This window comes from Adiantum capillus-veneris, chromosome 8, assembly GCF_014529385.1.
Source record: "Adiantum capillus-veneris isolate H3 chromosome 8, ASM1452938v2, whole genome shotgun sequence".
NCBI lineage: Eukaryota > Viridiplantae > Streptophyta > Polypodiopsida > Polypodiales > Pteridaceae > Adiantum > Adiantum capillus-veneris.
In genome coordinates this window covers 141,228,934-141,254,057 of record NC_140938.1, presented here as the reverse complement: position 1 = coordinate 141,254,057, position 25,124 = coordinate 141,228,934, and the positions used below count along the sequence as shown (strand labels likewise).

General features: G+C 43.7%; 1 protein-coding gene across 1 annotated transcript in view; it reads left to right on the top strand.

The window, feature by feature from the left end:
• LOC147453072 (uncharacterized) overlaps positions 1–25,124 on the top strand; it is a 113,803-nt gene that overhangs the window by 55,604 nt on the left and 33,075 nt on the right. Inside the window, exons 3-11 of the mRNA XM_086518573.1 lie at positions 6,287–6,348; positions 6,627–6,695; positions 8,027–8,105; positions 8,352–8,422; positions 8,508–8,609; positions 8,769–8,858; positions 8,932–9,006; positions 9,108–9,140; positions 9,231–9,311. Coding sequence (XP_086374699.1) covers positions 6,287–6,348; positions 6,627–6,695; positions 8,027–8,105; positions 8,352–8,422; positions 8,508–8,609; positions 8,769–8,858; positions 8,932–9,006; positions 9,108–9,140; positions 9,231–9,311 — 662 coding nt within the window. The remainder of the gene's footprint in view (positions 1–6,286; positions 6,349–6,626; positions 6,696–8,026; positions 8,106–8,351; positions 8,423–8,507; positions 8,610–8,768; positions 8,859–8,931; positions 9,007–9,107; positions 9,141–9,230; positions 9,312–25,124) is intronic.

Sequence of the window (25,124 nt, the reverse complement as noted above, 5' to 3'; positions counted from 1 at the left end):
AGAATTAACTTGTAACCACATCGGAAAACAATTTACTTGTGAACCGCCAAATTTTGCAACACTTGAATCCCTTTATAACATTGAAACTTTAGACAAACTAAGCTTGAAATAACAGGTGATGACTTCTGGTACGCATCAGAAAAAAATTGTACGATGATCGAAGACATGGAATTTGTTCAGCCTTTACCTGTTCTAACTAATTGGAGTTTAGGAGAGAGTAAGTATGAATTTTATCTTCAACTTTTCGAGGGCTCACTTAGGGAATGACGACGTTTGAACTATTGTGAATAGGCTCAACAAGCAAATACACTATTCCAATGAGGAAGAAGATTATATTAGAGAAGATGACCAGACTTTTTGTGTCCAATATTTTCAAGTATCACGATTTTTCAGTCTATAGTTAGTGACAGGATTTTGGGAGATGGGATACTACACGATTTTGACAGATGGACAATGTGAGATTGTCAACTCAGCTGTCATAGACCTACTAAGTGTTATGTGTTAGTTAATCCAACAAGACTAGTATTTTCGCTAGTAGAGTTTGCTATACCAACACTCGTCATAATCCCACTATAAAAATTTCTGAAGTCCAAGTGTATTAGTCTGAAAAATCCCTTGGTTGGAAAGAAGATTTGTTGATAACTATCTTTACCTCCCTTGACTTGGACAAGATTGGATTAAGCTCTATTTTGAGATCTCAAGAAGCTTTGGATGCTCTCCCTCCTTGTGTGAGAAAGGTATGGAACCATCCGTCGTAGCTTTCAAATATATAAAAACTTTATGACAAAAAGTCTACCTTTTCTTCTTACGTAAATGGAGCTTTGGGTCATGTAGTTACTGCTGATTGTTCTATTCTTCCTTCGGGATTCCTTGAATGACCTTTTCTCAAAAGGTTCCCTTCCTCGAATGACTCTTGCCTTCTCAAAGCCATAGAGAAAGGAATTTCTAGTTTTGTAGTAAAGTTTGAGGAGTCTTTAGGACAAGCAACGAAGTTGAGGTCACATATTGTCAAGTTTGGATCTTTGCTCTTTGTAGGTTTGTAGTAGTATTCATTTTTCGATTTCGTATTTAGCTTACGTTAGGACTTAAGAATTTGTTTCTTTAGAAGTTGTTGTGTGAAGTTTGATTTCTAGGATTAAATTTTTAAAATGTCTTATCCTTTTTTGTTTAAAGTTGAGTACTTGTTTTAAGTTTTAGCCAAGTAAGCTCCGTCAACTTATTTTGCGCACGCCTTTTCTAAAAACATTTTTAAGTTAATAATGTTTTTGTTTCGTAGCAAATAAAGTGATTTAGTTTTTTTCCCCCTTGTCTTTTCTTGTATCCCTTGCTTTTATAGTTTTATGAATGCTTTATTCCCTCTTATAATTCAGGAGTTCAGACTATTCTGAACTAATCCCACTAGAAAAACACCTTCATGATCGTAGAAGGAAGGTGGAAGGTTCCTCTTATTGTGCTTATTATGGACTCGATGTCACGTACGCACTTCACTTGCGCTACGTGGACATGCTTCTGCTATAGTCTAGCATGAGTCTTAGCTTAGGACTAGTATCAAGTGTGGCAAGAGGCACAGTTGGCCGCGCACCTAGAGGAAGCCGAGGAAGGCGTGCCTCTTTCTTTCAATGGGGCCGACTTCCAAGACAAGCTCAAAGTGCGGTTCATGCCACCTTGGTACCTAGCGCGGTTGAAAGAAGATTGGCGTAACCTCAAGCAAAATGGTACTCCAGTTATGTCTTTTTCTAACCGTGTTTTGCAGCTCGGCACCCGATTACGCAAATTGGATGAAGAGCGCAAAGAGGCATTCCTTTTCGGGTTGGACGAGTATCTCAAGTTCGATGTCGAAGTCCTCGACCCAATAGATCTCAACAAGGCAGTAGCGATTTCTCTCGCACAGGAGATGAAGCACAACAAAGGAAAGCCTAAGGAGAACAAGTCTTCTCACAGTACCTCTCAGAATCCTCCAAAACCCACAGAATGGTAAGAACGGTAAGAATGGCAATTCTTCTAGCCCATCTTTTTCTAATCCTTAGGAAAAGAACTCTCAAAACGGATCTAATGGTAAAGCAAAAACACCTGCCAAACCTAAGCTAACCCCAAATGAAAAAACTGCACAAGGAATCATAGGAGGATACATAACTCCAGAAGAACAACGCTGAACTTTGTGTTGATGTATGCTCATGTGTGTGTGCGTGTAATGTGTGTTGTGTTGGGGAGCATATGTTTGTACCTAGTTCTACACCCACTATTGGGCACTGACGACGTTAGTGGGGATGTCGTGGTATTTAGTCAATACTATGCATGATGGAGCTGATGGTTATACTGTCTTGTGGGTGACTACCATGGGTCTATACCTTGCACTTTCCTTCAAGGGTGAATCTAGGCTTATCTTGGATTCATCTAGGTATATTTTTTAGTCGTATAGCGGACATGCAGACTTCACATTGTGAAGTTTTCGTCCGAGTTACGACCCAATTGATATTGTGCTTATTCTTTCTATCTTTTGTGGTGCGTATTCCCTATCAGCTACCTCATTTTCGTGCTAATTTTTTCGATTTAATGCTTCTTTTAGTGCTAGGCTTCATTCTGGCTGAGTCTGTCCTTGATCTCCGGAGTCATGACAGAAACTCAGTATGCTGAACTTTGTGTTGATGTATGCTCATGTGTGTGTGCATGTGGTGTGTGTTGTGTTGGGGAGCATATGTTTGTACCTAGTTCTACACCCACTATTGGGCACTGACGACGTTAGTGGGGATGTCGTGGTATTTAGTCAATACTATGCATGATGGAGCTGATAGTTATATTGTCTTGTGGGTGACTACCATGGGTCTATACCTTGCACTTTCCTTCAAGGGTGAATCTGGGCTTATCTTGAATTCATCTAGGTATATTTATGCGAAGGAAGGTTGTTGTTATAAGTGTCATATAAAGAAGGCATGTCCTAAGACAGCACCACCTAAAGAACCCAAAGCACCAACAACTACCACAAGCACTTTAGTGAACCAATCTGATTCTCCACATGTCTCTGACACACACATTGATGAGTCTCTCTTAAAATGTTATGGTCATGTGAAGGGTCAACGTTTTGTCATATTGTTTGATTCAAGCAGTATGCATGATGTGATTGGTGACTCTCTTGTAGAAAGAGCCCGCTTGGAGGTTAGCCAGACAACTCCTCTCGAGGTGTCGGGCTTCGCTTTTGATATGGACTCTTTCATTACACAAGGGTGCCTTGATGTGTTATTCACTGTTCAGCAAGCTTCCTTCCGTAGAAGATTTGTTGTGTCTCCTCTCTCAGGATGTGATATGATTTTGGGCGTGGACTTGACGTGACATGTAAATACAATACACAACATCAACATTTGCGTGAAAAAGTGCAGATTTAGTGCACAGAAGCTTCGAAAACTTTGGAAATTTTCGTGTGTCAGTGAAATTTCACTTAGTTGAGTTGAATTCATTGACATTCCTGCACATTTGAACCCGAGAAATTTGGGGCTTTTGCAAAATCTGTTGAAATTTTACCTGTATTTTGCTCTTGGGACCATGTATTAATGCAATTGGGGTATATTTTTCAGTAAAAATTTGGGGTTTCTGCTGAAGTTTGTGGGTTTCGACAAAATTGATGCATGTAGTGCACATTGGGGGTATTATTGAAGCAAATTTTGTGTTGCAAGTTGTGGAATTTTCTCTTATTTGTGAATATATTGTTGAATACTCATGTTGCAACTGTTCTAGAGATCATTAGCAGATGTGGGATTGTTGCAGAAGTATTTTTGGTGATATTGCTGAAGTGGGAGTCACTCGACCGTGATGTATGCATGTTATGTAGGCTGAAATTGCAGCTACACTGTTGAAAGTCATTACTTTCACTGCTGTACATGAATTAGGTATACAGCGGTAGTGATCCTTGCTCTCTATTTTGCTGGGAAGTTGGGCTGCATTTGGCTGAATATTCACCTGGTTGTTTACTGTCATAAATTGCAACATTTGTATCTTCGGTGCATTGCTGAAATATGGCTACTAATACTTCTAGCAATAGTAACACTGAAGCCCTTCTTGAAATCAAGAGGTTTGATGACAGTGGCTTTGATTAGTGGAAGGACAGGATGCAAGGCATTTTCTTTCTCAAGGATTGTGATGATGCGCTCTTGGAAACTAAGCTTGCAGCCATATCAGATGAGGATTGACACATGTATATTTGATTGGTTTCATAGGCCGACTTTGGCCTCACATAGAGGTTAAAAAAGCTCTCTCTCTCTCTCTCTCTCTCTCTCTCTCTCTCTCTCTCTCTCTCTCATGGGTTACGATGTGCCATAGGCCAGATTCGCACATCTTCACACCAGCTTGGGATTGAGACAGGTAGATTCAGAGGCGTACTAGCAGACAGTAGGATTTGTCAGTTATGCCATGCAGAGCCAGAGACAGAGTTTCACTACATATGTCACTGCACAGTCTACTATGAGATACGGGGACGCTTTCATTGTTTATTCAGAGATGGTTTTGACTCGTTAGATAGAGTCATGAGATATCAGGATCAGAGGTGTCTCGGATTATTTCTACTTGAGATACAGAGACATAGAGACGCTCTATTGAGAGGGCAAAGACAGAGACAGTCCCAAAGACGCATCTCAGATTTCTTCAGTCTGAGTACCACAGAAGCAGAGGGGACACCACCATCACAGAGCTCGGTTCCCACCCATACACACACCAACGGTTCTCTCATTGACCGAGCTATAGAGTTGGGGAGATCGAGACGACCGCGACTGAGGGGAGCCACGCAGCACCGACGGAGATTGCGACAGAGGATCCACAAGATTCTAGCACGACACCTAGAGTGTCGACCAGGATAGGCTCCATGCTATTGCTTTATTATACCATGGTGACACTTATCCCCATTTTGTACCTTTTTGGCATGATACCATTGCTCAGCCTACCAGCCACCCATAGGAGTCGGTAGCACTCCTATCTCAATTCTTTGTTTGTAGTTTTCTTTGTTTGTACCCAGACTTGGTACTAGACTCATCATTGTAATCAGTTGGTCTCATAGGTCATTTTGGCCTTTTGTAGACGTTAATATATCATTTCATTTCATTTCTCGCGTGCACGCGCGCGCGCACACACACACACACACAGAAAGATACAATCGAGAACAACCAAGAAACAAGGAAAGAAGAGAAAAGAAAGAAACAAAAAAGGAGCAAAAAGAAAACAAACACGAAACAAGTTGTTCACCGACGAAGGAGTTGGACCAACAGAGGGAGAAACGCCCGAACAACTACCAAGGGGTCTGCAGCATCAGGAGGACGGCTAGTGTGGGAGGTGAGGTCGCACAAGCAACCTTCTCCAAGCAGAGACAACGGTCCTGATAGGCTTCATATTGATGGATGATAGGCGGCACCTCCGGAAGTGGGAATGTGACGGAAGAGGAGAGGGGTTCTGTAAACCTTAAGCTACCACCGTATGTAAAAGGACGGTGGTTGCTCGAGGTGGGGAGCCATAGTAGGATGATAGGCGGCACATCCAGAAGCGGAAATGTGACAGAAGGAGAGGCGTTTTGTAAACCTTAAGCGATCACCGTAGGTAAAAGTACGATGGTTGCTTAAATTTTGGAGCCATTCGTCACAGTGGCCAATCCATTGTGTCTTTCGCCCACCACACGGAGGTCTCTCTCTCTCTCTCTCTCTCTCTCTCACACACACACACACATTCTCAAATGTCGTGTCTCTTTCTACCTCAATGATCTCTCTTCTCCACAATTGCCTTGTTCATGCATGTGGCATTGTAGGTGTTCTCTAGCGTTAGAGGATCTTATCAGAGTCCAGCCAGATCGGAGTCGAAGTGTCCACCCGATTGGAGGCTAGTTCTTGTCTTCATCGCGTCTTATGCTGCCTATTGTAAACAACTTTCAGATGAAGGAGATTATACACCTAAATGTACAAAAATAATTATAAATGGGAAAGATCAAAAGGTGATCTGAGTTTACCATCGTATACTATGCGCATTTAGTCAAAATATTGTTTGCAACTTCATAAAAAGAGACTCGGTTCATATTCTCTTGCATTATTCAAAGTTGTCCATCCATATTAGCCATTTGTTTATACATGAAGTGTTTGAAAGTAAACAATTTCTTCACCAGTGTCTGTGTTAATCACATGTATACATTATTTTGGAAGTTAGTACCAACATTCTTGTCTTTATATCCTACTGCTGAAAGGTTCTGTTTAAAAGGATACTCTGGAATTTTGGACTGTATTCCTGCTGAAAAATTTTGTTTAAAATGACTTGGGCTCAGGTATGGCTGGACCTATGGTCTTTGGAAAAACGGGCCTATCAGACATAATCACGAATATACAGGTATATACCATGCAAGTTCTTTTCTTATTCGGGCTTAGATCAGAATACTTGCTTGACCCTTCGGTTGGAAATGCACCTGCATTGTTTTGTCTGAATGTTGGAAACTTTAGATGTAAATTAGTTTCTCATAATGGCATAATCTGGTTGGTCTTCTTCAATTTGAATCCACATTCATTTCTCCTAGGATTTTAGAAAGGTCAATGGAATTCTCAGTTCTATTTTCATTTTCTCCAATAGCAGGAGATTTATTTATTGTGAATTTAATCATTTAAATGCAGGAAGCTTTATTCAAGTTTGAAAATGGTGAGGCTGGCCAGAGTAGTGATAATGCTGCCATTCAAGCTCAGGTTTGTTTGCTTTATTGCTTCTTTTTCTTTTCCTTCTCGGTATAGCATCCATCTGAAATTTCTAGATTATTTGTGTAATGTATGTGGTGAGTTTCCTATCATTGAATTCTCCTCAGAGTCCCACCAAACTTGCCCAGGCATCCGGCCACTCCTGATCTGGAATCATGTTCAAACCGTAGCAATAAAGATTTTGCATCTTGAAGGGTTAGATTTTGTATTTGGGACTTTTAACAACATACGTGGTCGTCGTCAAGTTTTTAACATGGTGAAAACAATGTTTCCCTGCACTTGTAGGTGAAAGTCAATTCAGCTTTCTTTTCCACATTGTGTTCAGTGAGACTAACCAAGTAGAAAAGATTCTTTGGCAAGCTTGAAGATAAGGGCAATAAGGGAAATAAGGGCATGCTTGAATTAGCTTGGAAAGCAGAAAACACAATCCCAAAAATAGGCTTGTGCTTGGACTTGGAGCAAAAGAACTCGGTGGAAGCACCAAATATGGTAATCAAAGGTGCAAGCTCCATTCTTTGCAACCATGCTTTGATATATTGGGAGAATCTTGCATGGTTGAAAATTCACACAGAGTCTTACGGTCTAAAAGGCCTACTTATAGGAGTTGCATGCAAATTATTGTGCAGCTATGTTGAAATTTGCATGACATTTTAATATTTCATTACACGATTAGCGTTTAGGAAGGAGAAATGGTCAAGGTTATACCTTTTTACACCTACTGTAATTGTTGTAATGCTCATAAGTTAAACTGAAAAGAGTAACCATGGCATTGCCTCATGGTCAGGAGAGTCAATTGGAAGTTCATGCCACCATTTTGATTTTCACTAGCAATGCAGAGATGGAACTGGAGCAAGATCAGGGTTCATTGCACTTCATTAAATCCATTTAAGAAGCAAAACAAGATAAGTGAAGACTTTGTTTGGAGATGGCATGTGTGATGGGATGGTCTGTTAAAGAGGATGGTAAGCATGCAAGACCTTGTGCTGTTAGATGTTAGCATTATTAATAATCTTTCACTTGCCGTGTGTTGGCTCTTGCCCTATTGGAGGGCTTCTTACATCAGCTTCAATAAATGAGCTGATTTTGTTTGGAAATGTTTGAGGAGCTAAGCTGGGGCAAGAAAGTATAATAGCCAAGTAAAAGGTCTTATCTTAAAGACTCCGGACCCTACGCTTTTCAATTCCAATCAATGAAACTGTGTAGACTTTATGGAGGTGGCAGGTTCTATGCTTGTAATTATGAAAACTCTACACTTAGACTTGATTTATTTGTTTGTGTGTTTTTTTGCCTTTAATGACTGTCTAAGAAAATGGTTTTGCCAGATTTCACGATTAGCTCATGAAGTCAGACAGTTGTACAGTGGAAGACAGATCACTGTCGTCAATGGGTCTGATCAGAACAGTAAGATTTTCGTCATTCATAAATACGTTTTGAATTATTGAGCTTTAATTTTCTTGTGTGATTTGTGTGGCGTCTTTGCAATGGCTTGAAAGGTAGGAAGGCTCATGGAATATTCTATATGTAGCTTGGTGTGACTTTAGTGATGGTATATTATGACTTGAATATTTTGATTCAAGTTGAAAATGAGCATCTAGGAATATTTGTGGCATAACAGTTCTGATGATTATTCAATATCTGGATTTTCAGTGAACCTCTCTTCATATATAATTCCTATAGCAGTGGTAGGTGCAGCTGGTTATTGCTACATGTGGTGGAAGGTAATGAAAGACAATCTGAACCAAGTCATGTTTATCTCTCGACTCACGTGTAAGGGACATTAGTAGCAGTGTTTGCATGAGACAGGGTTGGTCCTTATCTGATATCATGTACGTTACCAAGCGGAACATGGCCAATGCAGTGTCTAGCTTTACAAAACAGCTCGAACAAGTTTCTGCAGCAGTTGCTGTACGTGGTGCTCTTTTCTAACTTTAGTTTATGTATTAAGTAACACTGTGAAAGTGTCAGGTGGTCTATATGTACGTGGGTCCTCTTTTCTAATTTTAATTATGTGTTAGTTTGTATTAGGGAACACTGTGAAAGTGTAAGGTGGTCTACATGTTGCAGGCTGCAAAGAAACATCTGACACAGCGCATGGAAAAGCTGAATGACAAACTGGATGAACAGAAGGCTGTGACTGGGGCTATTAAGTTTGAGGTGTCCATTTACTCTGCATCTTATTTGTATTTCTGCATTAAGTCTTTTACTGAAACTGTCAATTTGTAATCAGGTCAGCGAGGTTCGTGAAAATTTGGCACAGATGGGTATAGACATTGAAAATGTTCAACAACTTGTCGAGGGCTTGGTTTGTCTTCTACACACTTGATTGTAATTTGTCCTGCAAGAGTGGTGGAAAGGAACTTACCTCTTATGCTATATATTTATTTGTTATATATGTACTTTCAGGGATCCAAGATTGATACAATTGAAGGGAAGCAGGTCAATACTGTTTTTGCTTGATGTTTGTTTTTTTAACCTGTTGGGAAGGAATGTAGGCAAGGATTGAGTTCCTTTTCTCTTTGATGGCAGGATCTCACAAACGCTGGGGTTGTATATTTGTGTCACTTTGTCCAAGGCCTAGCAGGTGAACGAAGGCCAGAACTTTTGCAGGTATGAGTTTGCATGTTTGCAATATTTTTGGTAGGATGTGCTGTCTGTGGGTCAGAAAGAGATAGAGAGGGAGAGAAAGAGGCAGGGAAGGAAGGGGGGCATGAAGAGGGGCGGGCAGAGCTTGTCCAGCTGCAAGCGGCTTATATCCAAACAACAGTAGTGGAGGCTGCACCAAAGCCTCTCTGCTGTAAGCGGCGTAGAAGTATCAAGTAGGAGTTCTCTGTGTCTGAAATCTCTCATATCCTTAGCATGAATGTTTCAATTGAAACAATGGCTCTTTTCTCCCTTCGTGCATCATCAATCTTTCTTTTGATACTCTCATGCAAGATATGGTGACATAAGACTTCTTTTGCCCACTTGAAACCCTGAATCTTCAAAACGGCCAAAATGTTTTGGCGCAATTTTTCAAGATAAACTCACAAATCTTTTAAGACCTTTTTTCTTTCAGCTGGCATCCTAAAAAAGCACGTGGAAGGTGTGTTGGCTTCATACGATTGATCATAATGACATGGATGTGGCTTCAGACAATGTTCCTTTTAGAGGTGGCTCCAGAGCTAGTTACTAGTTGTTGCAGCCTGTTTAGGACTACTTTTTTTGCTTTGGGTACCAGAGAGTATGTCACAAAGTGATGGCATTACCCAGAGAGAGAGAGAGAGAGAGAGAGAGAGAGAGAGAGAGAGAGAGAGAGATGAAATGTTATATTAACGTCTTCAAAAGGCCAAAGTGACCTATGAGACCAGAAAGTTACAATGCGGTGTATCTGATACAAAGTCAGATTAACAAAATAAGTTAAACTAGGATAACAAAATATAAATACTGCGGGATCCTAAACTATGAAGACAATATGGGAGGGGAGTAGAGATCCATCTTCATCTGCACTCTGGACGACGAAAGAGTATGGCTCTAATCCTTTGTTGTAGCCTCCTTCGAAACTGTGTAGCTCCTCTTCTCCATCGGGGTCTTCTAGATCTCCCTAGCTCCAATGCTCGGTCTATGAGAATGCGAGTAGTGCGGGTAGACCTCTCCACTGTTGGCTGCTCCTCTGTCTGTTCTTCTGGGTGTACAATATCTAGTGTAAAGAAATCTGTGATCTGTCTCTGGGGTTGTCTCTCTTCAGCTCTCCTTAGTAAAGTTTCTCTATGCCTGTGTAATTCAAGTAGATATAGCCCAAGACATCTTTGATCCTCATAACTCATGACCCTAGATAGAGGCCCAAAACCTTCTCTGAATAGACAATGAAAACGGCCTCGTATCTCATAGTACACTGTGCAATGACATATGTAATGTACTTCTGTCTCTGGCTCTAGATGGCATAAGCGGCATATCCTGCTATCTGCTGGTGTCCCTCTGAATCTGCCGGTCTCAATCTCGAGTTGATGTGAGGACGTGCATATCTGGCCAATGGCACAACGGAAACAATGAGAGAGATGCGTGTCCATATAGCTAGGTCGAATCACAAACCCATCCCCCGTGAGGTGGAGAAGATGCTCTCTATAGAAAACCATCTTTGTGCCCAACTCCTGTAATGGCTCTATCCATGTCCTTCTCGCGTCCAGCTGGATCAGATCCTGATGAATAAGTCTATTAATCTCTACCCGTGTCAGAGACCTCAAGGGTGCCTGTGGAGAGTATTGAAAAGGAGGCAACCTGTCCATGGTGAAACCATGTGTCTGAAACCATGATGCCATCTGTGCATACTAGCATGATGTATCCCCATTAAGAGCTAATTGTCTAGAGGACTCTAGAGCCACCCTGGCATATCTGTCTCTGGTAGTATCCCACAGATTGTGTACAAAGGAGATTGATCTGGTAAGCGCCTCAATCTCCACAGGGGGGGCAGCTAATTCCGCTCGAATGATATCATGCGGTACGGAAGCCTTGGCTCTAATCAATCGAGAGATCGTAGATACCAGGGGCTTCTCCATACGCCTCCAACCATCCTGGCCTATAGAAGGTCCCCAAACCTGCACCCCATATAACATAGTAGAGGCAACCAAAGTATGAAAGAGCCATAACTTTGTCCTAGGTTCTTGGAACTGAACCTGCGAATACATCCTCCCCATTCCTCCAAGAGCCGCACCAGCTCTAGTTAGTCTAGTCTCTGCTGCTCTTCTCAAAGAAAATCTCGGCCCAGTAAAGACTACCCCCAGGTAAGTGTATGCATTTGTATACTCCACTGTCACAAACGGGAGCGCATAACAATATAAAATATACTCGGATAAATAGAATTTATCACTTAACACTGAAGCCAAAGGATATATAGAGAAATAAATAGAGAGATAGAGAGTGAGAAGATCGACACAGTACTGGGGACCAAAAGATGGGCTGGTCCCCCCCCTTAGAGAGAATCCTTTATTAGGGAGAATCTTTTTACAAGCACAAGAACTGGAGAAAACCCCTCTGTTCTAATTCTCTGACTCGATGGTCGTTCCTTCTCGTAAGGGAAATCCGAGAGACGAGCTCTCAATCCTTTTTCCGTCTGTACTCGGAGTCAAGACTCCACAGACAATTTCCGAATTCCGTTCCCGGAATTTCGAAGTATAGGCCGAAGCCTTCTCGCTTCTCCTTCGCGATGAAGTACCTGCAAACACACACGCAAACACGTAACAACAATTCGTATGGCGAATCCACAATAGATACCTGTCGCTCTTGCGGAAAAGCGACTTTCATGCTTCGTAGTCTCGCGATCTCTTGCGTTATCTGGCGGCAGAGTCTTCTCTTGCTGACGTTGGTAACCCCTTTCAGTGAGGGCATGTGGTGCTTTTATAGCTCCTTGGCCACGGCACGAATAGCTGCTCGCGTAGAGATCGCGGCCGGTTTTTGTTTTTTTGTTTTTTTGTTCTACCCGAAATAGGGAGAGAGAATTCGCTGGCTGATTTTGTTGCTTTATTTTCTAAGTGGCTTATTAAGTGGACGGCCGGCATATTTTAAAATTGGTCTGAACCTGCCCAAAAACTCAATAAAACCTTATAAGTTTAAAACAATGCTTTTCACAACACTTCCCAAGCGTCCCTGGATGCCGCATGCACAAATGCAATGCAGACATAGATTCCTCGTGGGAAAGCGTTTGCTCGTCCTGGAAAACTCGTTAAAATTTTTCGCTTTTTAAGAAAAGCTTCTCAGAACCCATCTTTATTCTTGTGCTTGCGTCTTTACGTGTATTCCTCTTTTCCAGTTCGGATTTCCTCTCGACTATGGATATCCCCTTTCCGATGCACCCGTCACCCACCTTGTGACGCATCAAGAATACCCATCACCTAGTCCTTTCCTACCGAACTTACGGTACAATCCCCTTCACGATGCTCTATGTCACCCATCCTATGACGCATCAGAGATGTCCGTTCCCGGATGGTCGGATACTTCTTTCCGATGCTCCCTGTCACTCATCCGATGTGACGCATCAGAATTACTTGTTCTTGGTGGCCTTACAGATATTCACGTTCTCAGTGCTCCCGTGATTGCTTTCAATGACGCACTAGGAATACTCTGTACTCGGATGTCTCCAGTGAGAAAAACCCTCTCACTTAAAATTCCAATAACTCATTTAGAATTATTTTCTTGGTGTTTAAAGCGAGAAAACCCTCTCACTTATAAATCCAATAATTCATTCAGAATTATTTTTCTGTCAAATAAAGCCAATTTAGCAACATCCCTCTCACTTATAAACAGTTGTCCTCAACTGTAGAGGTCCAACTGAACTGCCGGGGAGAAACTGGAAAAAAATTCCAAATCTTGCTCAATGGTGAGTTGGAGTTGGTCCTTTCTCAAAAGAGAACTTAAAAATTAAACTAAACAGAAATTCAAAAATTCAATAATTCAATACGTACCTTACCGGTTCATGTCCTTCCTCTAGTACCTCGAGGATATCCTTCACCAATCATCAAACTAACGAGCCATGTAAGAACTCATCATTCACGTCTTTCCAACAAATCGGAAGTTTTCCTTATCCGAGAATCTGTTAGCTCAATTCCACCTTCTCAATCCCGAGAAGAATAATCCCCCTAGAAATCAATCTAGGTCTTTGCCCTTGCACATAACCTTGCGCATAAAGGCGCTCAAGAGAGTATAACAAACTCTCGTCCAGTTCCTTGGCATAGGTCTACATCTTCGTGTGTTATCCATGTACTCAAAGGTGTACATAATTCTTAAGCTGTGTTAGAGTTTCGGTGAACCTGGGAAATTACCTTCCCTTTGTAAGATCCTTAGAGCGAAGACGCTCAACTTGACGATCCCTTGGCTCGATCTTAGAGCAAAACCCGCTCATCAAATAATCTAGGATTTCAATCTTTGGATTCCTCGAGCACAGGTCGTAGTCGTCGCTTGTTCCTTCCCTCGTAAAGAGAGTATTCCTTCACTTGTGCGAAAAGCACTACCATATCTTCCCTTACCGGGTAGGGGATGTGGGCTTAAAGAGTATTCAAGCTTAATGAAAGCTTTTCTTTGCTTGAAAGCTCAGAATGGTTCCTTCATAATTTCTTACCCGCAGTAGCAGGTAATCTGTTCGAGAATTACTGGATACCAGATCAATAGTTGACCTCCCGGCTAGTTAAGCAAACCAATTCATTTCAGAAAACAATCTTTCAATTTGATCCTGCTCTTATAAACACTCAAGAGTGAGTAGTCCTGGTGAGACATAACCATACCTCGTGCAAAAGAGCAAACAAGCACCATGCACTTTATGATTTCCTCAAAGATGTAACTTTGATCAAAGACCTGCCCTCTCACTTAAAGTTTGAGGGTCTTCTATTCAAAAAACTCAGGAGTTAGATTGAATTCCCTTACTCCAAACTTTCTCCGGATAGCAACGTATCCTTCGAGGAGAGGTAACAAAAATTCATTTTTTTCTGTGTTCAATGGTTCTGATCCCATTGCGGGGATTGTATTCTATGTACACTAAGGTGTACACTTTTAGCTTTTATTGCTGACTCCACCATCTGCTGCAAAGCATCTTGCAGATGCGTCTACAAACTTCGGGCAAAAGTCCTTCGTTGAATTTCTTCATCTTTCCTTCCTCAGAGAGGGTGAAGAGTGGAGCTACCTTGGCAAGAGTGAACCACTACTTGCTTGGACTCACTCATATTTCTATTGGGCAAACCAATCCCAATCTTCTTGGATGCCTTTCTCAAAGCGTAGAGGAAAAAAATTTGTCGGAAAATTCAGCCTTGAATTGAATCCAAGTCTTGTTGTAAGTTCCTTGCAGAGCTTTGGTATACCACCAAGTACTTGCAATCCCCTTGAGGTGTTTGGTCACATGCCTCACCTTCGACGCTTTTTCAGAAATTGCCGTTTGCAAAGGCAACTTTAAACTGTCGAATTAAAGCGGTAGCTTTCCCGGCATCTTCCCTTTCGTCAGAAGTATCAAACTTGACTGGAAGTGTTCCTAGGTCTAAAGACCTTCTTTATATCCTTCCCGGAATGACGGGATTTCTTGGCTATAGTTGTGGATTGACGTTCATGGATATCTTCTGGGTTGTGAAGTATCTTAAGCATTCCGCTCCTCAGATTCTCTAGGTTCTTGAGCATCATGCTCTTGTCGCCTTTTCAGAGAATCCCAAGTCTTGTGTCGACTTCTTGCAGAGAGAAAAAAATTTCCCAACTTTGCGAGCTTTTCCCGCAGGACTTAGGTTTCCGCTTGCTTACTTCTCTCTTGGCTTGTCATGGCTTCTTCCCGTATCTTCCCAGAGTCGTCCTCCTTTACAGAGAAAGAGAGGAGACCATGCTCTGATACCACTGTCACAAACGGGAGCGCATAACAATATAAAATATACTTGGATAAATAGAATTTATCACTTAATGCTGAAGCCAAAGGATATATAGAGAGAAATAAATAGAGAGATAGAGAGTGAGAAGATCGACACAGTACTGGGGACCAGAAGATGGGTTGGTCCCCCCCCTTAGAGAGAATCCTTTATTAGGGAGAATCTTTTTACAAGCACAAGAACTGGAGAAAACCCCTCCGTTCTAATTCTCTGACTCGATGGTCGTTCCTTCCCGTAAGGGAAATCCGAGAGACGAGCTCTCAATCCTTTTTCCGTCTGTACTCGGAGTCGAGACTCCACAGACAATTTCCGAATTCCGTTCCCGGAATTCCCAAGCGTAGGCCGAAGCCTTGTCGCTTCTCCTTCGCGATGAAGTACTTGCAAACACACGCAAGCACGCAACAACAATTCGTATGGCGAATCCACAATAGATACCTGTCGCTCTTGCACGGGAAAAGCGACTTCCGTGCTTCGTAGTCTCGCGATCTCTTGCATTATCTGGCGGCAGAGTCTTCTCTTGCTGACATTGGTAACCCCTTTCAGTGAGGGCATGTGGTGCTTTTATAGCTCCTTGGCCATGGCACGAATAGCTGCTCGCGTAGAGATCGCGGCCGTTTTTTTTTTCTGTTCTACCCGAAATAGGGAGAGAGAATTCACCGGCTGGTTTTGTTGCTTTATTTTCTAAGTGGCTGCCCACTTATTAAGTGGACGACCGGCATATTTTAAAATTGGTATGAACCTACCCAAAAACTCAATAAAACCTTATAAGTTTAAAACAATGCTTTTCACAACACTTCCCAGGCGTCCCTGGATGCAACCGATGCACAAATGCAATGCAGACATAGATTCCTCGCGGGAATGCGTTTGCTCTTTCCGGAAAACTCGTTAAAATTTGCCGCTTTTTAAGAAAAGCTTCTCAGAACCCATCTTTATTCTTGTGCTTGCGTCTTTACGCGTATTCCTCTTTTCCAGTTCGGATTTCCTCTCGACTATGGATATCCCTTTTCGGATGCACCCGTCACCCACCTTGTTGCGTATCAAGAATACCCATCACCTAGTCCTTTCCTACCGAACTTATGGTACAATCCCCTTCACGATGCTGTATGTCACCCATCCTATGACGCATCAGAGGTGTCCGTTCCCGGATGGTCGGATACTTCTTTCCGATGCTCCTTGTCACCCATCTGATGTGACGCATCAAAAGTACCCGTTCCTGGTGGCCTTACAGATATTCCCGTTCCCAGTGCTCCCGTCATTACTTTCAATGACGCACTAGGAATACTCTGTACTCGGATGTCTCCAGTGAGAAAAACCCTCTCACTTAAAATTCCAATATCTCATTTGGAATTATTTTCTTGGTGTTTAAAGCGAGAAAACCCTCTCACTTATAAATCCAATAATTCATTCAGAATTATTTTTCTGTCAAATAAAGCCAATTTAGCAACACCACAATCTCCTGACCATATTTGAAAGTAGGTACTGATCTCTTGACCCATTGCGGTGTGGTGTTAAACACCATAACCTTGGTTTTACCTAGGTTTACACACAGTCCACTATCCTCTGCAAAACTGCGTAGTGCATCCAAATGTCGTTGCATACCTTCTGGTGAGTTAGATATCAGCACAATATCATCAGCATATAGCAACAATGGGATCCACGTCCCTGACAGCTGGGCACCTCTGTCACCCTCTCTGTCAATGTAATCAGACACCTCATCAACATACATACCAAAGAGAGTAGGAGACAATGGGCAGCCCTGTTTCACTCCAATAGTAGAGTGAACTAAATCAGATACCTCTTCCGGAGTGCGTACATGTCCCACCATGGATCTGTACAAAGCCATAATCCCCCAAATCACCTCTATGGGCACCCCCATCTCCTGCAATCTGCGCATCAATCGAGCTCTTGGTACCATGTCAAATGCTTTGCGAAAATCCACAAAGCTAGAGTAGATGCGTCTCCCATGTGCTCTGCCCTCCTCAATGATGGCCCTGAGTGTCAGAATATGATCAAGAGTGGAGAAACCCCTCCTGAAGCCGACCTGACCCTTTGCTCGTACACCCTCGCCCTCTGCCCAATTACTCAAGTGTTGCTCCAGAATAGATGCATACAACCGTGCCAATGTGTGTCCAACCATAATAGTGCGGTAGTTTCGAGGCTCTGTAGGGTCACCAGCCTTGAAGATGGGCACAATAGTAGACAACCTCCACGTCTCAGGTAATCCCTCACACATGGCACGATTGAACAACACTGCGAGAACCTCCATCAGCATATCCCTAGCATGTATAAAGTGCTCTGCTACTAGACTGTCATGATCATATGCCTTCCCGGTCCTCATCTTGTCGATGGCCCTTTGTACCATCTCAGGTGTAAAGAAAGCGCTCGTAGTTGGGCAAGGCTTGGTAGGGTCTGGAAGGGGTTCCTGTCCAGGAACCGTATATAATGATGTCGCATATTGGCCCCACATATCAGGTGAAGTAATCATTGGGGGAGGGGAGTGCTCATGGAAGAGTCGCCATGCCTCTCCCGAGTCCCTACTCAAGAACATCTGATATAAGTCTCGCTCCATTTGAGCTAGGTAAGCTCGCTTCTTCCGTCGCACAAGGCGTCGAAAAGCAATCCGAGCCTGTCTGTAAGTGATGACTCCTAAAAGAAGATCCCTCTGAAGCTGGGCTCTCATCTCTCTGCACTCCTCATCATACCAACTATTTTGGGACATGCTCCCAGAATGTCATCTCTTGCCCGGCTGAGTGTGTGGGTATGCCACTGATGCAGCCCCATGCAGTGTCTCAGTCAGTAGAGTGGTGCACTCCTCCACTGAGAGGCCTATACCATTTGTGCGAGCTGTGCCTGCCAATAGACGGTCCCAAATCTCCTCTGTATAAACGAAATTAGTCTCTGGTGTAAATGTATAGCGGGTGTGTGACCTGCCTCCTGATGTCTGGGTTGTACTGTACTAAAATTTAACGGACAGTGTCAAGAGAGCATGATCTACTGCTATGCCCAATGGCCTGGCTCTCACTGTGAAATCCTGAATGCAGGGGACAAAGCTCGGTTGTGTCATAACATAATCCACTGTACTGGCCCCATGTCTGTGTGGAAAGCATGTGAAACCGACTCTTCAGGAGATCGCTGTAAACCATAAAGTATGGCTAATCCATGTGTAGTCTTCATTTCCATGAGGTATCTCCCATACTCCGGCTGCTCTTTGTCATCTGAGCATCTGTCAAGTCCCAACTCACCCACATCCAGCTCTCTAAGCATCTCATCTGAAGTGTCATAGAAGACTGTCTGCGAGTTGCCCGTTCGGGCATTGAAGTCCCCTAGCAGAATGATATCACCATCCCTAGAAAACTCCCATATGTCATCATCTAGAATAGAGAAAGGCGACTGCCCTCTGGATGCAGCATACACTGATGCACTGGGAGGAAAGTAACATGTAGCAATATATAGGAATCGACCTATGTCAGCTCTCAATCTCACCCACATATATCCAGCATGATCATCTCTTCGTACAATATGCAGTAATGGTTGTAGTTCCTCTCTGAATAGCACTGCTACTCCTCCTGAACCTCTACTCCCATGCTCAGATCTCGCATTTGTCCTATGAGCTGTTTCCCATCTGTATCCCATCACATGTGGCATCACCTGTCCAGGGGCCTGATGAGTCTCTGAGAAGAATACAATATCCTTGTCTTTGAAACTGTCCTCAAATGCACCCACGTCCAACGTCATAGACCTATTACAATTCCAGGTAGCTATCTTTAGTGTGGTCCCATAGGTCTCGCACCGTCATGCAGTGCGCCGCTCTAAAATCACCACCCGTCCATCTCTGTAAAAGGCTATCTTTCCCTTCTCCCTTGCCGTTGTGATCTCTGGCATTACCTCTCTCATATGTGTGAGTTGTGAGAGAGCTAGGTTATCACCGAGGAAAATACCTGTCTTTTTGAGAGTAGGCCTCTTCCTCAAGAATTCCTTCTTCTCTTCCAACGAGGGGAAGCGTAGTATGAGAGCTCTCCCCTTTGAAGACTCTCCCGTGCCATCACTTTTCTTACCAACCCTCCACGCCTCTGTGTGCAAAGGCTTCTCCACCATCATGGATGTAAGGCTTGTGACCTCTTTCCCACATTGTTTATGTCCTTGAGACCGGTCACTCTCACATGTAGTGCTCGCATCCGCCTTCTTTGTTCCTCTTCGAGGGTCATGTTGATAAGCGTCGGTATACAAGGGGTTTCTTGACCTTTCCCTTTCTTGGCGACCTCAATCCATTTTTCGGCCTCGTCCGCCTTTTTCTGTGCCCTAGTTATCATCTCCGCCCATGAAGCTGTCTTTGCCACACTCAGTTTCTGTTCCTCTGTGATCATCCGTACCTGTTCCTTGATTTCCTTGATTTCATCTATTACCGAGGGCTGAAATTCGCCTTCCTCTAGTCCACTGCTTACTCTATCAGCAAGCTCCTGTTTAAGGGCTAAGACTTCTTTTTTGAGTGTCCGTATCTCGGCGTTTGGGTTCTCCTGTTTGAGGGCTGAGACTTCTTCTTTGAGTGTCTGTATTTCTGCGTTAAGGCTCTCTTTCTCCTTCTTCCATTGTGCGCCTTCATTGAAGACTATCTGAAGGAGGTTGGCCTTCTCCTTCCACCATCCTTCCATCTCTGTTTTCCACTCCTTCATTTCCCTCTCCATCTGCGCCATCCGCTTGTTCGTGAGCATGAAGGTTGCCTTTGCACGTGACTTGCGAACAGGTGAGACATTGACGGCTTCCGTGTCCTGTGCAGGGTCCTGTGCAGAGGAGATTGCTTCCATGTTTTGTTGTGAGAGAGAAAAGAAAGAAAGAAAGAAAGCTTTATTAACGTCTTTGAAAGGCCGAACTCGACCTATGAGACAATATCATATACATGTGTTGATGTGCTAGGCATCGGAAAATAAAAAAAAAGGTACAAATTGAAATGAGCCTATACTATGCAAAAGGGTGTGGTAGGGTGGTGCATGTGGTGTACAATGTATAGTGTGGGTCCTCGTGTCGAGGTGTGCTCACGCATCATCAAGCTCAACTAGGGGCTGCAAGGTGATACCACCATGAGATGAGAGGGAGGGTATCTAAAAACAAGCAACATATGTAGGGTAGAGAATGTGGTACATCGGCGGTGGCCTGCTCAGGTATCTCTGGAATGCTGGATCCCCTGGTGCTGGTACATGACTCTGCTCTAGATACTGATGGTGTAGAGCTAGTATCCTCGAGATCTCCCTCTGGTGATACCCATGTGTCTTGTATCCTGGGAGCCTCGGTCTCTGACGTGCCCTCTGAGACTCTGCCTGTTGAAGGGTAAGCCCTCTGCTCTGTGTAGGTAGTGTGGGGGGGGGGTCTGGCCCTGCTCGTCGAAAAAACTGTGTGATGGTAGTCTGTGTCCTGCTATCTTGACTCTGGCGTGGTTGTAACAACTGCTCTCAAACCTCTAAAGCCGCAACTAGGAACTGGCCAAACCTCCTCTGCTGTCGGCCTATCATATGTTGCTGTAATGAGTCTCCAATGCCATATCTCTCTCTCAGCTCTGTATATGCTGGGCATCTCATGACAAAATGCTCCTCACTCTCCACCTCTGTCTGGCAGATCCGGCATGTACGCTCCTCTCGTGGTATGCCTCTGGCTCTGCCACTCTCAATCTCTAGCTGATGTGATGACACTCGTAGCTGGCCAATGCTGACCCGAAGTCGGTGTGCATGTACTCCTGCAAGTATAATGGAATCTCAATGAATCCTTGCTCTGAGAACCTCAAAAAATGCTCATAGTAATATAGCATTTTAGGAGGTAGGGTGTCTGTGGGCCTGCGCCATGTCCTCTGAATATATGTATGCCATATCTCTTGTCTGATGACCCTATTCCTCTCAGAGCGTGAGAGGGAATAGGTCGGGGCCTGGGTGTCATACTGGAGTGGTGGTAGTCTATCGATATGAAAGCTGTGCTGAGCTAGCCAATCTCGTGTTTGGGCATACCATGAGCTAGTGTCCCCTGCCTGTGCCATCTCTCTAGATGCAATGAACGCTCTATGAGAGATCCTATCTGGATCCATATCTTTGAATCTGTGAAGAAGGAAAACAGTCTGAAAGAGTGCCTCTACCAACATCGGTGGTGGAGCCAGCTCAGCTCTAATAATGTCGTGTGGAACTGATGGCTTGCTGCGAATCATCCTGTAGATCATAATAATCTGTGGCCTCTTTATCTGTGTCCATACGTAGTCTGCCAGTCCCTGTCCCCAAGTGGCCGAGGCATACATGAGTGCAGGTGTGACCAGTGTGTCAAAGAGCCACCCCTTCGTCCGGGGCTCTTGGAAGTGGGCATGGTGGCACTTTCTCTCCATCATAGCTAGTGATGCGTATCCTCTGGTAAGTCTATCTCTGGCTGCCTGTGTCATGGAGAAGGTCCCTGATGCTGCGGTGAATGTAACCCCCAGATATACATATGAGCCTGTCACCTCTATGTCCCCTCCAGCTACTGTAAATCTACTTTGTCGGCGAATCTGAGCCGATGTATGAAATATGAGAACCTTGGTCTTGCCAAGGTTCACCGTGAGTCCTCTCTGTGAGCAGAAATCATCCAGGGCCTGCAAATGTAGCTGTAGTCCCTCTGCCGTTTCTGACATCAGGACAATATCATCTGCATATAAGAGTATGTGTACAGTAGTCCCTGCAATATCCACACCCTCTCCACCCCTGTGCAAGATGAAGTCTACAATCTCGTCAATGTATAGACCAAAGAGTGTAGGTGATAGAGGGCAACCTTGTTTCACACCAATGGTGCTCACAAGGGTGTCAGATAATCCACCCGGGCATCTCACTCTGCCAGATACATGCTCATACAATGCATAGATCCCCCATGCCATCTCCTCTCCAATCCCAAGCGCAGCCAGGCGTCTGAAAAGTCTCTCTCTAGGTACTGTGTCAAATGCTTTGCGGAAGTCCACGAAGCAGCAATATAATCTCCTCTTCCTCACCCGTGTCTGGTCGATCAGACAACGAAGGGTGAAGATATGATCAATAGTAGAGAAAGCTCGGCGGAAGCCTGCCTGTCCTGGTGTCCTCATGCCCTCTCCCTCTGCTAGAGAACTGAGCTCCTCCTCTAAAACCGCGCCATATAGTTTGGCCAGTATAGGACCAATCATGATAGTGCGATATGTGCTAGGATCCATGGCATCCCCAGATTTGTGGATAGGCACGATGGTGTACTCTGTCCACGACTCTGGGAATCCCTCTGAAAGCGCGCGGTTGAAGAGGTGGGCAATGAGTGGTGCCAATGCATCACAGCCATATATAAGATGCTCTGCGTGTAGGCCTGCCTGATCTCTAGCCCTCCCATGCTGTAGGTGGGATATAGCTTTCTTCACCATGTGGGTGGTGAAGAAAGTAGATGATGTGGGTCGGGTAGCCGATGACGTAGGTATGGGTGGTTGTCCTGGGATCTCGTATAAGCTCTCAGCATATCTGTGCCATGTCGCTGGGTCCTGAATAGGAGTGGATGGCTTGGGAGGTTTGATCTGGCGCCATGCCTCAGCACTATCCTGGCTCATGAGTAAATGATAGATGTCTCAATATTGGTGCTCCTCCCACTCCCGTCTTTTACGACGGGTAAGTGTCTGCATCTTGCGCTGAGCTTGGCGATGTGTAATCTCCCCTCTGATCTCCAATATACGTAGGTGTCTGTGTAGGTCTCGACATTCGTCGTCGTACCACCTGTTTTGTGGCATAGTGCCAGTGCGTGGAGGGAAACTTTGAGTGGCTGACTCGTGTAAGATGGATGTAATGTGTGTGGTGAGTGTGTCCAGAGGTGCTGTGGGGTCTAAGTGTATAAGGTGCTCATGCAGGTGATGTATATAAACAGGAGTGAGCTCATGAGTGAAAGAAATGGTAGTGTAAGTGTGAGGGGGGGAGGCGGGGGGGTCAGCAAGCTGTGTAGCAAGAAGGGAGAATGTAAGATAAGTATGATCCGCCCCTATCGGTGTGCGTGCAACGCTGAAGGAGTGTATAAGCTCTGCTGTCTGGGTAGAGCCCAACAAATAATCCACTGTGCTCTCTCCGCCACTGTGTGGGAAGCAAGTGAATCCCCCAGAATCTGGCCACCTCGCCATCCCGTTATAAATAACGAGATGGTGCCTGCTGCCAAGCTCAAGAAGGTGTCTGCCATATCCAATGTTGTCTTGTCCCCCATCTGCAGACACTCTACTCATCCCCATGTCCTTTGCATCAAGTGCCCTCATGATCTCCGGCTGCTCCATATCATAGATCTCACACTGTCGGCTCTGTGTCCTCCCGTTGAAGTCCCCCATGAGGAGGACTTCCCCGAGTGATGTGTAGTGAGAAATGTCCTCCGACAGTCGAGAGTAGGGGTCCTGGATAGCATATCGTGATCCATGTGGTGAAAAGTAGCATATGGCAATGTATAGCCCTCTCTCGTGGGTGAGCTCTAGTCGTACCCACATATAGCATGCCTCCTCGTCTCTACTCATCACCTGTATCCGGTTGTGTAAGCTCTGTCTGAATAGTATGGCCACCCCTCCTGACCCCCGAGCTGCACTCTGTCTGGTGATGGTCCTGTAAGTCGACTCCCACTGAAATCCTGTGACTACAGGTAGTCCTCTCTCTGGGCTCTCATGTGTCTCCGTAAAACATACAAAGTCATGCTCATTGATGATCTCCTCTAGGCGCTCCGGATGTGTCCATATAGAACCATTGCAGATTGCAAGCGGACATTGATCCGTAACAGCCATAAAAAACAACCAACAGGTACAGTTTATTGTAATAACTTTGATAATATGAGTGGTATTGAATGTTGTTCTTTATTTTTAAATTTCTAACTTAGCTTCTTCATGTGCTTGATTTGTAACTTCTTGAACTCTCTTCTGTCTCGCTCCTTAGCTAAGTGTATTTTTTCGAGCACTTCCGCGGTGAGATTTATTGATAATTTTTCAATCTACAACCATTTAGCCAGTTGACATCACCTCTTCCTATAATGTAGCAAGTTGGATGGCTCCACATTGTTGATATGTCGTTGATCACAAATGGATCGTTACCCTGCAATTTTTTTTTCTTGATGGTGCAGACTAAGACGTAGTCACCCTTTTGAAATTCCTTGTTTTTCACATGTTGGTCATGAAATTGTTTCATTTTCATTTTTGTGCATACATAGTTATAACCGACTGAAGTTAATCTCATCCCAACTGCACTAATTGTTTTAGTATGTCAGAGAACTCATGTCCCATTCATCCCAAGCTTTGAGCTATGCATAGTGTAGGAATCAAGACTTCCAGAGGCAGTATAGCATTATCCCAAACACTAAGTTGAAAGGAATTGTATTTTGTGGCATTTTATATGCTACCCAATATGCCATATGATTGAATGTAATTGCAGCTCTCAATCTGATCTAGATTCACTGACAATTTTTGTGAGCAATGTGCAAAATACTTTTTTTGGTGCTCTCGGCTTGTCCATTGGCTGAGGGTGATATAGAGCTGATTTAGAATGAATTATCATAAATTCATGCAATTAAAATCAACCATATCATTGATGAAATGAGTTCCTCGATCACTCACAATTTCAATTGAAAGGCCATACCACGTGAAAATGTTATCGTATAAGAATTATTTTATGGATCTAGCATCATTCTTTTGGGTTGATTTAGTCTCTACCCATTTGGTCAAAATAATCCGTTGTCATTATAATGTATTGATCAGTTTCTATATGACTGTGGTGAGATAGGCCCTACAAATTCTATTCTCTATTTGGCAAAAGTGTTGCTCTCTTGATTGGTCACAGTGGCATGTCATCACGTCTCACCGTACTTTAGTACATTGGCAAGTGTTACATTGTTTCACATAATATTCCACATCCATGAAGAAGTAGGCCACTAATCCCTGCTAGGAGTATTACTTTTACAGTTTTGTCTGCCAAAAAGTGTCCTTCATCTAGGCCAACGTGAGCTTGCTCAAGAATTGATAGGTACTCATGTTCTGCAACACGTATTCTTAAGTTGTCATCTATTCCTTTTTATATGAAGGTGGTTTTCA